This window comes from Micromys minutus, assembly GCF_963924665.1.
Source record: "Micromys minutus genome assembly, chromosome: 9".
NCBI classification, from domain to species: domain Eukaryota; kingdom Metazoa; phylum Chordata; class Mammalia; order Rodentia; family Muridae; genus Micromys; species Micromys minutus.
This window is the reverse complement of record NC_137978.1, coordinates 43,446,884-43,464,582: the sequence shown is the minus strand read 5'-3', so window position 1 is coordinate 43,464,582 and position 17,699 is coordinate 43,446,884. Positions and strand designations below refer to the sequence as shown.

The window sequence follows — 17,699 nt, the reverse complement described above, 5'->3', positions numbered from 1 at the left end:
CCTGTCGTAGGAGCAACCACTGAGCTGTCTGCCTCTCTGGTGGTTGGACTGCCCAATCATATTATGTGAGCCAACCTAATAAATTCTCTCCTGATATCTACTCCGTAGGCTCTGTTCCTCTAGAGAACTCCAACTAAGGCATCCTGCAAGTGGAAGACTTAGATTTAAATCCTTAGAACCCTCAGAAGGTAACACATAGAGTGTCTGCAATCACAATGCTCCTGCAACCATACAAGAGGTGGGAGACAGGAGAGTACCCGTAAGCATGCAGGGTGGCTAGTCTGGCACAGGCAGGTAGAAACTGAGGAACTAAATCTGAGATTAACCTCTGACCTCCACATATTCTGTGGCACCCATACCCACTCCCACACACAGATTTCTTTTTTTAAAGATTTATTTATTTATTTATTTATTTATTTATTTATTTATTTATTTATTTATTATAAGTACACTGTAGCTTCAGACACACCAGAAGAGGGCATCAGATCTCATTACAGATGGTTGTGAACCACCATGTGGTTGCTGGGATTTGAACTCAGGACCTCTGGAAGAGCAGTCAGTGCTCTAAACTGCTGAGCCGTCTCTCCAGCCCCCCACACAGGTTTTTAATAGTGAGCTAAATACTCAGTTTCCCTCAAGAATGTGGGCTGCCCTGGAAGCCTCTTGCCCCACCCCCCATACCTGTCCAGCACTGAATCATAATGTCTCCACTTCAGCCAGTAACACATGGTCCAAACCATATTCTTCCTTCTTGAAGAAGACTTTGAAAGTCTTCCCACTTGGCCTCCCTAATTCCCCACTTTGTCCCATTACAGCCTGTTTGCTTCCCATGACCATATGACCACTTTTGATAGAACTCGGACCAGAAGTCATGCTTGTGATTCTTTTTCCTAGGGAAACGTGAACGACTAAGTATCTGTTCACCCAGACTAGACATCAGAATCCATCCTAACTAAAGAATCCAGTCTGGCAAATAACCAATTTATTGGACTTCTTTAAAGGAATGTGGGTGAAGGGCTCATAGGTGAGCCCCAAATAGTCACATCACTGAAAAATCCCTTCTCCTCCATGGGTGATGCTCTTAATTAAAAAACAAAACAAAAGTCCCCAAAGCTTTATTGGAGTGCCCATTCCAGTTAACCATCACCCTTTAAGAACTCGAAAAGCACCTTCCAAGGCCAGATGCAGATAAAGCAGGATTACATGCATCTTGGAGGGGTCAGGAGGGAGCAGTTCTCAATCTGAGCTGAAGCTCCGGAGGTTTGCTATACCTCCTTCTATTTGAGAGGTCTTGTGTACCACATGTGTGTGATCATAGCTTCTGTCATTTCAAGCCCGCAATATCATGCTTATTTCTATACAACTGAAACCCTAAATCCTCTCCTCCCTGGGCCCACACGAAACATCCATCCCTCAGGATCATGTCACGGTTGCTTCGTTCGGTTGCAGGTCTGTTATCCTTTCTGTATGGCAAGCTCTTCCTTGCTCTGGGCCTCTACATGCCAGTCTCTCTCTGATTTCTCTCACTGTTCTCTTCCTGGATTCAGATTAAATCCCTTTTCCTCTGGAGAGTTCACCACGATCTCTTCTGTCTCCCGGCACTTCAGATCTCTCCTCTGTAGTGATCATGAGCCCTAAATAAATAATCAGTGGAGGAATTCTTTGCTAAACCCTGTCCCTGAGAACAGACTTTTGGAGAGTTCACTCACATCACCAATAGCTACCGCGCTTCCTCACAGGGAACTCAGTCTCCCAGCTTCCATTGCGGTTAGACGGACCATGTGACTAATCTTGGCCAATGGATGGTGAGGAGTGAGATGAGTCACTTCCAGGCCAGAGCAGTAGAAAACCCATGCACCTGGCCATTCAGACAATCCTAAGTTCCAATGGGTACTGTTCAAAGATATCAGTGGCTAGTCAGTCTAAGGTCTTCGATGACTAGAGCAGAGGACCCATGTGGGCAAGTGGGACAAGCCAGCAGCAATATCCTGTTGTGTTCTACACCTGAGGTTTGGAGCTCTTTGTTACCACAGCACAGTCTAGGTGGTACTGTGCTCTGAATGGAGACCAGGGTTTGTCCTCTTCTGCCTCTGCAGAACCTCGGGCCCTGAATGAGACCCCTCAGTAGGCACTTGGTGAATGTGTGCTAAATTATTGAAAAGTAAGCCATGGTTCCTTCCTCAAGCAAATTACCCTGGCCCGGTTTGCTAGCAGGGTGTTCGTTGGCCCCAGGAGTTCTGTAGAGTCAGAGGATACACTTCTATCCACACAAGAGATCTGAAGTGTATTCCTAGATACGATGATATTTGCTCACAGGCTTGACAAAAAGGCGTTTCCCAGACAGAAGGGATGGGAAAAACTACTGAGATCCAAGACAGATGGAGGAGTGCCAGCAGAGGCAGAGAGGGGACAGGGCTGAGGGACAGGGAACCACCTATCTGGCTTTAGGGGGAAGAATGTGAATGCCACTGGCAAATTGCTGAGTGTCTTCACCCCTGGCTTCTGTGTGTCATGGTTCTTCATTTCCCTTGAGACCACATTAATAAAATTCTGGAAGGCCGTGGATGGATTTTACTTTATTATTATTTTTTATTATGTGTATAGTGTGTGTGTGTGTGTGTGTGTGTGTGTGTGTGTGTGTGTTTATGTGGGTTTGAACATCTGTGAGTGCAGATGCCCAAGGAGTCCAGAGGAGGAGGGCAGATCCTCTGTAAGTAGACTTGCAGGTAGATGTGAGCCTCCCATTGTGGATTCTCTTAACCACTGAGCTCTCTGCCCAGTGTCCTCACCTCTCCTCCTCATAGCTTTTAAACAGCTAAAATCTGAAGGGTGAGTTGAAGCTGGTCAGGAAGGGTGTGGTGGAAGGACAGGTGAGCCCTGGGTGGGGGAACCACAGACGAAAAGGGATATGGCAAAAATGGGAGGGCCGCTCATGCCAGTTGAAACTGCTTTGTGGGTGGTTAGAAAGGAGACTGGGAAGGCAGGTGATGTTTCCTGCACACATAAACCCCCTCGAAAGTCCCCAGCTCTGAGGTCAATGCCTTCAGTGTCCTGTATCCTTGGACTTAGGCCTCAATGCCTTTTTCTAGGTTTATTTTAAGTGCCAGTGGTGGCCACACAGTTATATTTGAGAACCCCTAGGACGTTCAGGACAGTGATGAGCAAAACCTCTCTGCAATGCCATAACCAGTATACTCAGGGTTGTTTTCTCTTTAGGCTTAATATGTATGTGTGTATGTATGTATGTATGTATGTATGTATGTATGTATGTATGTATGTATGTATTATGCACATATGTATATATGTGCATATGTGTGTATGTATGTATGTATGTATATATTGTGCACATATGTATATATGTGTATATGTGTGTATGTATATATGTGTGTATATGTGTATATATTGTGTGTGGATGTATAGATGTGTATAAATATCTATGTGTGTATATGTATGTGTATATATGTATATATGAATGTATGTATTTAGGGTCTCACTATGTAGCTTTGGTTGTCCTGGAACTTGCAAATGTAGACCAGGCTAGCTTCAAATTCACAGAGATCCTCTGTTCCTGGGATACTGGGCTCAAAGCCATACAACACCACACCCAGTTAGACTTTATTTTTAAGGGCAAATTTTAATATTTACCAAAATTTGGAGCATATAGTCGAGGGTTTCCCCACACATATTCCCACACTCTTCCCCCATTACCAACATATTATGACTAAGTGATACAGTTTTCCACAACTATTGGTAGTTTTATTGACCTAACTAATTAATCTATAGTTTGATTAGAGGTTCTTAGTTTTGCTTTAATACCTCTTTTTTCTTTTTTTTTTTTTTCTTTTTGCTCCAATACCTCGCCTAGGGCAACCCATGGCATTTAGTTATCCTGTCTCCTCAGGCTCTGCCAGGCTGTGACTTTCAGACGTCCCTGGCTTTGCTTTTGTTTTGTTTTGTTTTTTAATAATCTTGACTGGTCTGAGAAGAAAGATATTTTGTTTCACCACTAGTGGGATGTAACAGATATTTTTTGCTTTATAGGAAAAAATACCACTGTGGTAATGTGCCATTAAAAAAAAAAAATCACTTGGGGCTGGAGAGATGGCTCAGGGGTTAAGAGCACTGACTGTTCTTTCAGTGGACCTGGGTTCAATTCTCAGTACGTACATGGCAGCTCACAACTGTCTGTAACCCCAGTTCCAGGAGATCCGATACACTCACACAGATACTAATGCAGACAAAGCACCAATAAACATGAAAAAGAAAAAGATAATGGAAAAATACTGTGTGTTTGTGTGCCTGTGCGCACGTGCACATTCGCAGGGTTTTACTGCTGCAAACAGATACCATGACCAAGGTAAATCTTATAAAGGACAGCATTTAGTTGGGGCTGGCTGACAGGTTCAGAGATTCAGTTCATTATCATCAAGGTGGGAACATGGCAGCATCCAGGCAGGCATGGTGCAGGAGGAGCCGAGAGTTCTACATCTTCATCTGAAAGCTGCTAGTGGAAGACTGACTTCCAGGCAGCTAGGATGAGGGTCTTAAGCACATGCCTACAGTGATACATCTATTCCAACAAGGGAGAGACCCTTCACCTACTAATAATGCCACTCCCTGATCTGAGCATATATAAACCATTACATTCTACTCCCTGCCCCTATAGGCTTGTCCAAACACATGAGTCTATGGGGGCCACACCTAAACATAGCATAAGGTAAAATACATTTAGTCCAACTTCCAAAGCCCCCAGTCTATAACAGTCTCAGCAATGTGAAAAGTCAAAAGTTCAAAGTCTCTTCTGACATTCATCTAATCATTTAACTGTAATTCCCAAAGCAAGAGAGGAAACCAGCTGAACAAAAAAACCTCCAAAGGGCTGGAGTCATTTCTCCAGCTCTGCCCTGTGTAGCGCTCTAAGCTCAGGTTGACCTACCCTATTGCTGGTGCTGTTCTTGGTGATCATCCCAGGGTACTGGCATCTCCAACACACTGGAGTTTTATGCTGCAACTAGGCTTCACCAGTAGCCTCTCATAGTCTCTCTTCATGGTGCCAAGCCTCAAATCCTTTGCATGACTGCTTTAGTCCTGGACCATAAACTACAACTGAGGCTATACCTTCACCAGAGTTTCCTTTGGCATAGTTCACCATCTTTTGGGTCACAACGTGTTTGTGTTCCATCGCCACAGCTCGGTGGGTGAGACTGGCCAGTGGTGGGCCCTCAGTAGACTGGAGAGGTCTTGGGATCCCACCTCGATGGGGACCTTTCCCCTTTATTGCACCACAGAGACTTTTGGATGAGCCCCTGACTGGCCAGAAGGGAGTGTGTCATATCTCCAGGAGCTGAGTTACGGGCCATGGTGGGCTGTTTAACATGGATGGTGGAATCTAAACCCTAGTGCTTTGAAAGAACAGCAAGCCCTCCATCTCTCCTGCCCCTAACATGTTTTTTTTTAAAATAGTGTTTATTATTTTTTATTACTCTGGGGGGGAGAAGGTATGCACACCTATGGGTGAAGGTTCTGGAGGAGTCAAAGAAGGGGCATCAGATCCCCCAGAGCTGAAGTAATAGGCAGTTGTGAGCTACAGTACCTGGGTGGTAGGAACCAAACTCAGGTCATCTGAAAGCACGGTGCCGGGTGCACTCTAACCACTGAGTCAGCCCCCCAGACCTGGAAGGCTTGCTTTTCATCACAGGTCAAATGTGCACACCGTCAGCACGATTCATGACCGCTTATGTGACCTCCGTCAGTTTTCCTTTTCTGACTGTACTCTTTGGAAGGAAGTCACTCGGTAAAACCCACACCCCACGTCCCCCACCTTAATTCTTGATCCTTCTACATGGGTGATTTCTCTCTTCACTCCCATTGCTGGCTGGTGTGTTTCCTCACAGAACCTTCTCAACTCTGGGCCAATCATTTTATTCTACCCTTGTTCTGAAAACCGAAAGGCCTCCCTCTCTTCTCTTCCAGGCTCCCCTCAGAGCCATGTTCTGAAAACAGCCAAGTGGCCCTCTCTGTGTTGTCAATACAGTAACCATTCGTGTAACTCTCTTATTGTGTCTCTGCCCTGTTCCTGGAATTGTGTGCTTGTGAAGGAACCAACGACCTCTGCAATAGTTAACCCAATGTTTGACATCCTGTGCTCGACTGGAATCCCCACGAGGAGAGCGACTTTGTCCACTTTTCAGAACTGTGCTCCCACGTGTAGCACACGTGACTGTGAACTTTTACTCTCCAGAGAAGGCAGATGGCTTTTGTGTCCTTTCCCTGGGATGCTTCGTGACAGCAGAGGCAGCCTTGATCTTCTAGGCCTGCAAGAGGACAGGTGGACAGCAGAATATAACACAGAAATCTAAGGCGGTTCGGAATCGGGAATGTCTGCCTCCTCAGGTAGAAGTGAAGTTTAGAAGTTGACACAGCCCGCGAGGCCGAATCAAGAGGACTTGGTGACTGATTGGCTGGGGAGGGTGAGGCGGGAGGAGGAGTCGCGCAGATGGCTCTGAGGTCTGGAGCTGGGGGACAGCCGGGTGCCACCTCTGATAGACTTTCCAGAAGTGCTGTCAGCCCCTGACTGCCCCACCGCTGAGGTTCGGGCCTAAGGTTGGGAAGCGGTGTCCTGGCCTGTGCAAACTTCTGCACCCCCACCCCGCCCCCACGTCCTTTCTTCAGAAATAAAGAACAAAAATCTTAGCACGGATTTTGAGCCGGGCCGTTTGTCACCGTGGGGAGGGGGACACTGTGGGGGTCCGCAGCAGTCTGCGGTTTCCCAAGGAGGGACACCCCCACCCCTCCCAGGAGCAGCGTGGCCAGCCAGACCCGGGTCCCCAGGCCACGGCCACCCGGGAGCCGAGTCTGGGCGGGACAATGGCTGCGGCCGCCCGGGCCCGGGGAGCCCCCGTGCTGGGGAAGGGGCTGTCCTAGGGCCGGGCGCCGGTGCCCTCCCCGCGCGGCTCGGGCGGGCGGAGGGGGGCGCGGAGTTCCTTTGTGGCTCAGCCTCCGGCGCGGCGCGGCGCGGGCAGGGGGCGCCGCGCAACTTTCCTTGGCGGCGGCGGCGGCGAGCGCGAGACGAGGCCCCGGGGCCGAGCGGGGGCCCCCAGCGCGCGGCCCGTCCCCGCCCCGCCGGCCCCCTCCCCTCGCCGTCGCCAGCGCCGGGCGCTGCCCACTCGCCGGAGCCCCGGGGCCGGGCCGGCTGCGCAGCCGAGAGGCGGGGGGCCGGACGCGGCTCGCTCGCGGGGCCCAGCGCACCGGGGCCGCGCGGCTGCACAGCCGGCCTCCGCCGCCGCGGCGCCTGCAGAACCCAGAAGTGAACAGCAGGCGACCCGGAAGGTTTGCGCGCCGCTCCGCACCGAGCCCCAGCCGCGCGCCGCCGCCACCGCCGCCGCCGCCGAAGCCGGGAGCCCCCAGCCCGGCCCTACTCGGGCCGCCGGGCTCGGGGCTGCGGCCGCGTCCCGGAGCGCCGCCAGCACTGCCAGGTCCGTGCGGGCCCGGGGCGCGCGGGGGAGCGGGCCCGCCCGCGGGAAAGTTGCGCCGAGTTGCGGGGCGGGGGCCGGGCGGGTGCGAGCGCTGTCAGCGCGGGGCGGCCGCGCTGCGTGGGCCTGGGGGTCGCCGGTGCCTCGGGCCGGGCCCCGGGGCGGCGGCGGCGGCGGCGGCGGCTGCGCGCGCGGGGTAGGCAGCGTCTCCCGCGGCGTGTCTGGGGCTGGTCTCCGAGTGTGTGCGTGTGTGTTTTCCTAAGCCGGGCTATTCAAACCTGCTGCAATTCTCCGGTAAACAATGATTCATGGGGCTTAATGCAAATAAACGGATTGCAAACGGCGCGGTTCGCGCACTTTGCAGCCGGCCCGGTGGAGCGGCCAGTGCCGGATTTCTCCGTTTTTTTGCAGATCTGCAGAATATGGCGTCCCTGTCCTGTTTTAAAAATAAGCCAGGCTGCCATTTTTGTTTTTCTTTTGTCTGAAGATTTTAATAAAACTGTCTGAGAATGTGGGAGAGGCGGCTGGAAGCAGAGGGGGCACCCGAAGGGTTGGCTTTTTTCCTTTTCTTTGGAGAGAGCCGGGAGCCTTTCGGGGAGGTGAGACACAATACAATTACACTTTAAAGGAAAAATAAGGGGGAGAGAAGCTGCCGGGTGATTTGGGGGGAGGGGACTGGGAATTTAAAGTTAACTCTGAAAGTTTTCTTTTCTTTCTTGCTTTTTTTTTTTTTTTTTTTTTTAAGATTTGTTTTTCTTCCCCTGAGGGCCCTGAGATGCCGCGAAAGGATATGGAGGCCCATTTCTGTTTCTTACCCCCAGCTAGTCGCCTTTGCAGGGTTTTTTGGGAAAAGTTAACTGCCGGTTTCCCCAGAGCTGCGTGGGTGGGGATGGTGTGTGTGTGTGTGTGTGTGTGTGTGTGTGTAGGGCTGAGGTGAGAGTTTTTGGGAGGAGTCGTTTGGACGAGGCTCTGTATCAAAGTGGTATTGTAAGTAACTATACGGTAGCCCCAGATTTGGGGGAGGTGGCTGGCTCTAGCGGCTTAGAGTGGGCCCAGGGTTTGGAGCTAAGATCCCTGTCGTGAGGACACGATCCTACTCACCACCCTGTCCTACAGTGTGGGTCCTTAAGGAGCTGTGTGTGTTGGAGGTGGAGGGAGGCTTGCCCCTTCATGGGTGGCCAGAGCCCCTAGGTGGACAGGAAGTTTTGGTAGCCCCCTCTTGGGGCACGTCTGGTCTGATTGATTGCAGTCAGAGACCCCCCTTCAGGTATTGGTGGTCTTCTTAGGCTCCAGAGATGGCTTCCATTGAAGAATGTCCTTAGTGGTGGGTTTTTAGCTGGAACAGGCCTGCAGCTCCTGTGGGTCCCAATATACACAGGAGTAGCTGGCTGCCTGGCCCTTGTGATATGTATGGGCCTCTCCTGTGTTTGTATTAACTCCTTTCTGCCACCGGGTCTGCTACTTTGCAGCCTCCTGATTGGACATCGATTGAGTTTCTGAAGTGTCTGGCTGGACTTGCCGGTGACTGTGCAGGCAGTAGAGTTAGGTATGAGGCCAGGCCCATAAAATCTGAACTCGGTCTTTTTTCCCTTTGGGAGAATCCCAGGAGGACCCTGTTCTGTATAAGCTCAGAGCCTTTGTGCTTATCTAGGTCCCTCCCCCACCCCCATTTCCTGGAGGGAAAACACTCGGAGTCTGCCTTCAGATCTCTGTCCTGGCTTCACTAGGCTCTGTGAGCTCCCTAAGGACAGTCAGTGGTAACAAGGTCTGGGAGCTGTAGTTAGGCATGCCTAGGTCACCAGGTCGTGAGCCAGCAAGGTTTTAGATAGAGAAACTGAGGCCCGAGAGTCTCACTATGCCCAGTAGAGGAGAGCTGAGGCCGGGACCTGCTGCAGGGTTCTGTCTAATGTTCTCTGTTTTGCAGTGCTGTCACCAGCATGCTTGGTTTCAGACAGAACTGAACAGGAATAGGACAGTGTGACATCCCTCCTTCATTTTTCCCTGAAACCCATTATCATAATCTTTCAGGGAATCGAACTTTACAGTGTGTACAATGTCATATGTGGCTGCAGCCATGTTAGACCGTTCCCCAAACTGAGTTGAGGTCAGATGTTCAGGTGGGGACGGTTGACCTCATTTTAAAATGTAGGCAACTGAGGCTCAGAGGGGTTGGGCAGTGATGGAAGAAGGCTTCAACTCAGGCCTGCAGACTCCTTGTGTGGGCCTTTCCTCAGTGGGTGGTGCTGTGGGCAGGACCTTTCCCAACTTTGAGTTTTTGGTCTGAAATTCTTCTGCTGACCCCTGTGGCTGTGTAAAAATCCAGAGGCTCACCCCCACCCGAAGAATGTCAGAGATGGAAAGGCCCTGGGAGGTCATGTGGACTCAGAGAGGAAGGCACTGGCTGAAAGTCTGGCCCTGCCTGGTTCTGGAGCCCAGTTCTCCTGTCTCCTTTTCCTGTAAAATGCTCAGAGAGATGCTGAACCACTGGGCCCACTGTAGAGATGCTAGCTGCTGCAGGGGCTGGGGGACAATGGCCCCAAAGGCTGGTCCACGGGCTTCAAGAATAGTCTGCCAGTGACCTTGGAAAATGAAGGCCATCTTGGTTGTAGGTGAGAAGAAACTGGTGTGTGAACTATGACCTCGGTCTAAAGCTAGCTTAGCTCTGCCTGTCCCCACGCAGGTGCTTCTTGTCCCCTCCCCCTCGTTGCTTCATATTCTTACTGTTCGTATATTCTCTCATTTGTGGCTAGGCCATTCATTTGTTCTTCCACTGTCTGCTCCTTAGTCTATGGTTTAGTCAGTTCAGTAGTCTGCCTGTTTATCCCATCATCCATCCATCCATCCATCCACCCACCCACCCATCTACCCATCCAGCCAGCCAGCCAGCCAGCCATCCATCCATCCAGCCAGCCATCTGATCAATCCAGCTCCCCCAGCCCAGGTTAGACAGATGCAAATGTAGCCCTGTCTTGTTCTAATGCTAACAAGGGAGAAAAGCCAAGGCTTCAGGTTCATTCCTAGGGGTTGAGAGTGTCAGAGGCTCTTTAGCTGTTGAGCCTGGGTCCTAAGATCAAGTCCCATTTGGGACTCGGGGCTCTGAGCATGCTCTGTTCCTCTGTGAGCTTTGGGGCGAGCACCTGTACAGTGAGCACAGTGGGCGCTCTCCTTGATCACATCGATCCTAGGGGGAGACAACAAGAGTGGCTTGGAGGTCTCCCACCCCAGCCAGGCATGTGCTGGACATGTTCCTTGCCCCATAAGGATTGTCACTTAACTTTTCCAGGCCCTGCCTTGACTTTATAAACCATGGAGGGAGTCTTCAGAATGCTAGGTGATCTGTGAACCCTGACAGTCCAATTCTGCCTTTCTTCCCCTGCTGGGAGTTCCACTACTTCCTGAACGTTTAGAAGAAAAAATACATAGCTAAATTCTGGGCCTTTGGGGGTCTTCTGTAATTTTAACCTTGCTTGATTTTCAACCTCAACTTTCCCGAGGCAGCCTACCCTGCCCACCCCCCTTATCTTACCACCTTTAGCCACACTAGCTTCTTTTGCACCTTCCCTGGCCTGGAATGGTTTTTTTTGTTTTTTTTGTTTTGTTTTGTTTTTCCTGAATCCTTGCAGAGCTGGTGGCACCACCGGACATCACCTCCTCAAAGGGGCCTTTTGCTGACCGTTTGCTGTAAATAGCTGCCCACTGTCACATGAGCCCCTTCGTATTTTCTTTTGTGGCTCTGGGCATCTGAGACCTTCTCATTCGCCTGTTTATTTGTATTTCCCACTCTCTGCCCGGGGACGTGTTTAAGTTCTAGGGAAGCCTAAGCTCCCCTCAGGCTTCTAGTGAGGTGTGGCCAGGGCTTTGGGAGAGGTGAGGACAGGCTGTGGAGCCAGGTGTGGTGGCAGCTGCTGTGTCCTGGCATTGCCTGGGAGATGATGTTACATCGAGGTCTGTCATCTTCCCCTGGGAATCTTGGGGTTCTTGTTAGGCATTAATGAGATGATTAAATCACAGGCTCAGACTCAGAACTGTACAACCCGAGCGGCTTTTCCACCCAGAACCCTTGACACTTTGACCGTGACCCCATTATGAATTGTCACCGTGTGCTTAAGGAGCAGCAGAGGGTGCTCACTTGGTGCCAGACTATGTTCTCTGAGGCTTTGTGCATATGGAAATATACCGTTGTCGTTGTTGTCCTCTTTTGCAGCTGAGGAACTGTAAGCATGGAGAAGTCAGGGAGCTTCTGGGGAGTTGAGGGGTGACTGGTGCCAGGTGGGGGCGCTGCTGGGTCTGGTTAGGATCCCACAGTTGTGGGTAAGCCCAGCCTTACCTGGCCCCTGTCCACATCCTGACTGAAAAGCCCCTGCTCTCTCCCCTAGAATTCCTTCCCAGAACCCTTGTCACCCATGGAGGTCAGATGGTGGTCACTGCTAGGACACAGTTTCTTCTTTACACAGAGTTGCTGCACCTTCCAGTGAATGGCCGTGGAAGCCAGGTTAGAGTGCCAGGTTCCAGGGGGCATTGACTGTGTCAGTCTGGTGGTACGGGTGCATGCTATGGAACGTATGAGTGACTGAACCAGTAGGCACACCGAGACTGCTAGGTATTACCTGAGCCCCCCAAGCCCCACACTTCCATCTCTGTAGCAATATGCTGACACTTGCTTGGAGTCCCCAGATAGGCTCGATGTCCTCAGAGAAATGAGACTCACTTTCTGCTCCTGTAGTGGTAGGCATCTGATGAGGCTTGTGTAGCCAATGTCTTCTTACTCATGGGGGGCGGGACTACAGGGTTAGAGAAAACGAATGGACTGGGTCTAAGACCATATGTGTCTTCTGAGGCCTTCTTCACCTGAAGCTCATCGGGCTTCAACAGGTTGCCCAGCCTTTGCATGGGGGCATGGGGGGTTCAAGGGCAGGAGGAAACCCTAGTTGGAGTAGCCATGCCCCATCCAGTACCATCCTCTTCTCCATCATGGGGCAGTATCCCTGAAGTACAGGGCTGCGCCTGACAGTGAGGAAACCAACTGTTGTAGAAGTGTGTTGAGGCCGAGGTGGTAAGAGGGCTTTCTGGAATGCTAGATGGGGCGAGTGGTTAGGTGGTGTCATTCGTAGATCAGGTGTGACAGACTGGCTGAGAGAGTTAACTCTGAGGCTTGAGGAATCTTCAACCTGCTGGCTCTTGCCTCACCATTGTGGCCAGCAAGGATAATCCATTTTGAGCTTTGGGCAAAGGTTTCAGGCTTGTTAGAGCAACACTTCTCAGCCTGTGGGTTGTGACTCTTTGTGGGTGGGTGGGGGTCCCAAACAACCCTTTCACAGGGTCACCTGTCAGATATCCTTCATATCAAGTCTTTACCATTCATAGCAGCAACATTTTAGTCACGAAGTAGCAACAAAAACAATATTATGGTTGGGGGTGACCGCAACACGAGGGACTGGATTAAAGGGTGGCAGCATTAGGAAGGTTGAGAACCACTGCCTCAGAGGATAGTCTAGTTAGCCAGGTACTGGGGTTCTGTCAGGAGACACCTGGCTCCCCTTTCCACTCAAACATACACAGTCATACACAGAGCCATCTGCTCTACCACCATTCCTGAGTCTTCATGCATCCCCTGGTACTCCCACTCCTTGCCTGGATCTACCTGGAGAAGTCACTCATAAACAGGAGAAGGCAGTAGGCCTGAGAACTTGGGGAGGTTGTGAGCAACCAAGTAGGGTTGGGGATAGTTTGGTCCAGTTTGTAGTAAGTCTTCCCGGAACCACCCACCCACATGGCCACCCGGTCCTTCTACTTGGGGTCCATTCCATTTGCTAGCCTTTCCTCAGTCCTGAGCCCTGCCTGACCTGGCCTACATGGGAGGGGAAGGAGCTACTTCATGGAGGAGTTATCATCACATGCTGGGATTCTCAGTTTGGGACCTGTCTTGAAAGACAGGTGGATCCATGTCAGCAGAGCAACCCTGTTGTGGGGAGAATCAGAAGAGCTGAAGGAAGGTCCCGCACCCCAGAAGCTGGAGCACACATGTAAGGCCCCCAGTACCTTAGTAGACATGTGTGGTGACTGCATATCCCAGAGTCAGGCACCATTCTGGGATCTTATGCCTGTTAACCTGTACCGTCTTCCCAGCAGCCCTGTGGTCGAACTGTGACAACCCTCCACCCTCACCTGTGAGGTTACAAATGGCAACTTTGAACTCTGGGCTTTGCTGTGATCCCAAGGCCCAGGACTGGGCTCTCTGACTATAAAATTTGCCCTTTCAACCTTCCAGTGAAGCCTAGGTCCACCCTTCCCCAGCTGTGATTAGTTAAGCCCCTTCACCTCCTAGAGGAGGACCCAGAGACCCAGAAAGGCTTGTCAGACTTTTCTGTCCCCTCAGCCCACATCAAATCATGACCTTAAGTGGTTTAGTAACTGGAGCACCATGCTCAGCCCTAACTCAGGGAACACTCTGACAACCAGAGGGCAGGGGCAGGGCTTGCGCACTGGACAGATCTGTAGTAAAAGAACAGGGTAAAGCCCCACCACCACCACGCAGATGTCCTGACAGGATGCTCTGATGCATTGGCATGCTGCTCAGGTACGCTCTAGACATCTTTCTGGGAGTGTGCCACATTTCAAAATATTCACAGAATCTTTCTTGAGGGGTTGGGAAGAAAGTGAGAAAGATCTGGAAGGCATCTCAAGGGACCTGGGTAGAGGAAGGGGACTGTCACCCCGATGAACCCGGCATTCCCTGGGGAGAGCTGGTAGTAGAGAAAAGACCCTGATCTGAGTCAGTAAGGTAATGATGGTCTCAGGCTCCGGAAGGCTCATTGCCCTGTCTCTGGGTGTCTGGTGCCGGGTCGGTGGGAAGCTGCTGAGGATACAGGGATGGGGGAGTAGAGGGTCAGGGAGGGCACATATCAGCCCTCTGCCCAGATCACCCCTCTCTGCTCTCCCAGGCCTGTGGGGCTACAAAGCCTGCCCTAATTGGATCCAGGATCCTCAGTCTGGTTCTTCATAGGAAGTTCACAGAAGCCAGTTTCTGAGGACCAGAAGGATAGGTGCAGTTGTTAGATGGCAAGAAGAATGTGGCCAACAGGGCCTTGTGGTGGCCTTGACTGACCAGCTGTGGGTTAGGACTTCTTTCTGTGGGAGAGTGGGTGACAGACAGGCAGGCTGGGCTACTCCTTGGCCTGTCTTCCTGGCTGAAGCCCCTGGATGTAATGAGACTGAGTCCCTTCCTATCTGCCCTCCCACTGGGGCCATGGGTGCTGCTGGAGCTTGCAGTGGGACCCTTAGCTTCTCTTAGAAAAATTTGGAGAACTTCACAGTTCGGATAGGAGACAAGGGTTCCTAGCTTTCCAAACAAAAAGCTTGCAAAAGCTTCAGTTTTATTTTAAAAGCATTCCTCAAGACAGCCGCATAGCCACACTGTAGAAAAGTCATAAAAGACAGCTATGAAGTACATCAGCCCCCAGCCCTGTCTCGGCCTCCGGACTGCTACTGTCTCACAAGTATCTCCCGACTGCCCATGGAGGGTTATTAACTGTACTTTTTAATGGGTGTGGTAGCCCGCGTTCCAGACCACCTATAATCTGGATCAGAGCCCCACATTCCCTTCTTGGTTTTGGGCAGCTCCCTAGTCCCTCTGTGACCCTGGCGCCTCATAGACTCATGTGCCACTGTGGACAGTCACAGAGGAGTGCCATTTCAGAACCATCTCTCTATTGCTTGCAAGTTTGGCTGTCTCAGGTTCCTAAGAACCCCTGGACATAAGCAGTGTCGTGCATGGAATTTCGGGTTGTTTTCTAGGGATGGCTGACCAAGATTGGGGGTCTGAATTTGTTTGGAGCTCCTCACACATCATCATGGGCTTATTCCTTCTGGAAATGCTTGTTCCAGCTCACACTCCCACCGATGTGCCACAGGAGTGTCGCCATCCCTGGGTCTCCACCAGTAATGGCTGTTTTCGTTTCCATTAGTTCTTGCTCCTCTGGCAGTGGAAGCCCGTTAACTTCTCATGGCTAGTGAGGCAGAACCGTTGGCCATGTTCACTGGCCGTTCACATCTTTAAGGATCAGAACACATGCCACGCCCCCTTCTCATGTCAGCAGGGATGGGATTGGGCAGATATGGGCAGCAGGACCGAGTGTAATGCAGGGGGCACTTCTGTCCATACTGTAACATTTTTAGTTCCCTCCACCTAACCATCCATGCACACTGTCATTCATTCATTCATCCACTCATTCATTCATTCACTCTTCATTCATCCATTCACTCACTTATTCACTAACTCATTCATCCACTCATTCATTCATCCACTCATTCATTCATTCATTTACTCACTCATTTATTCAAACACCAGATGCTGCCAAAAGGTCTCTAATTCTTTCTGATGGAGTACCATGTCTAGGATGGCTAAGAAAAGACAGGTGTGGGAAGTGTCCTGATGATGGGCGTGCAGAGCACAGGACGCGGACCCACGTGGGGTTAGCAGACCCCATCTGTAGGAAGAAGAGCAGAGTTGGAATTGGCCAGTGAGTGGAAAGGAGAGAAAGCAAGAAGGGAAGTGGATGGCTGCTGTGTGGAGAGAAACTGTCAGCCTGGGTGTCCATTGTGCAGTGGGTCAGGCAGTGAGGCCAGAGGACAACCAATAACCAGCAAGAGCTGGTCACATGACCCAAGTCATCCTCACCGTGTCTGCAGTATGAAGCCCTAAAAGTGTCTAGGTAGGGCGGGGTGCAGCGACTGTTGGAGTTAGGGTAGGGTGGAGATGGAGAACCTGCAGAGCTGGGGCTGGTGCAGTAGCCGAGGCCAGAGCTGAAGGACTGGGCCGGAGTACCTGGAGGGGCCGAGACCTACTTCGTGCCCCAACCTGTGGAGTCCTAATCAGGGTCAAAGTGCAGACTGTGTTGCCTCCTTCAAGAAGCCCTCCTGACATCCCCCTTCCCCCAAGCCTCCCCCTTCCCCGCGCTTAGTTTTAGGATTGGGCTATGAGAGGCCTGATGCGCTGGGGTTCTGGAGTGCCCCTATCAGCTGAGCTGGCTTTCCCATGAGCCTCTAGAGTTACCCCCTTAGGCTTTCAAGCACTTTCTTTCATTTTTTTAAATAATAAATTTATTGTTTTCATTTTAAAAAGAAACGGAATGCCCTGACTGGGAATTTGGAAATCAGAGAAACAAAGACAAAAAACCCCATGCAGCTGAGGCTAGCACCTCCCCTTCATGCAGCTGAGGCTAGCCCCGCCCCCTGGGCGCTGCGCCCCTGTGGGCGTGGTTCCCTGCAGCCTCCTTATAATCAGAGGCCCTGCTGTCTAGGTCCGGCTCCTCCCACTTCCCCAACCCCACCCACCCACTCCCATCCCCACTGGCTTTATTGAAAGCCTGTTCCCATGCGGGACTGGGCAGATCTCAGTTTTAATGTCTGTGGTGTGGCTTGGGGGTGGGGGGGCTAAATTTGTTGCACTGACAACCCTCACTTCTTTCACCCTAGCAGCAGTGCCCTGCACTACCGACAACCCACCATGGGCTGTGTGTCCTCTGTGTCCCCTGGTCCAAGTCTGTGCTTTCCCCATGTGGCAGAGCCTGGTAACTAGTGTGTTCCCTCTGGAGTTTGCCAGCCTGGCTTCAGAGGCTTTCTGGGAAAAGCTGACAGAGGGACCTGCTTTGAAATCTGTACTGAGCTCCATTGCCTCAGTCAGGTTGCCTAACCTGTCTGGACCTCAGTTTCTCCGTCTGTACCATGGGTCTATTGTTGCAGTGATGCCGTAAATATCCTGCCACAGTCCTCAGCCTATTGTAGGTGGTCGCCTCGGGTAAGACGCTGGCCCGGGTGAGATGCTAGATGCCAGCATACCGGGGACGAGCTTATCGATTCTAGTCTCTGTGTCAGGACCACACCAGAGCCCATGTGTCCCGTCAGGGCTGGGCCAGGGCTGGGTGGCACCCTCACTCGCTTGCTGTGTGACAACCGTGAGCTGTGCTTGTCAAGTGCTCACTCCACAACGCCATTGGGAGGAATCCGTAACTCGACTCATGATATGCTCAGCGCATTGGTGCTTAAATCAACGGTAGCTGTCATTTTATTATTGCTATTGTTGTTCCCATATACAAGGTGCCGTTGGGAACACAGAGGAAGTGACTGGCTGGGGGTTCAGGGGAAGCTCCGTAGAAGAGGGAACACTTGAGCTGGGTCTTGAAGGATGAGTAGAAGCTCACCAAGTGGGAAAGGACCCTCTAGGTAAGG

The 17,699-nt window shown here is 51.4% G+C and overlaps 1 protein-coding gene across 2 annotated transcripts in view; it reads left to right on the top strand.

Moving 5' to 3' along the window:
• The first annotated feature begins 7,093 nt into the window (after positions 1 to 7,093).
• The window catches only part of ZNF362 (zinc finger protein 362), a 31,501-nt gene continuing 20,895 nt past the window's right edge, over positions 7,094 to 17,699 (top strand). Inside the window, exons 1-2 of one of the 2 annotated variants that reach the window (XM_080921622.1) lie at positions 7,094 to 7,475; positions 17,568 to 17,693. In XM_080921622.1, the coding sequence (XP_080777748.1) occupies positions 17,656 to 17,693 (38 nt within the window). In that variant the 5' untranslated portion in view covers positions 7,094 to 7,475; positions 17,568 to 17,655. The remainder of the gene's footprint in view (positions 7,476 to 17,567; positions 17,694 to 17,699) is intronic. The other variant, XM_080921623.1, reaches the window with a different exon arrangement.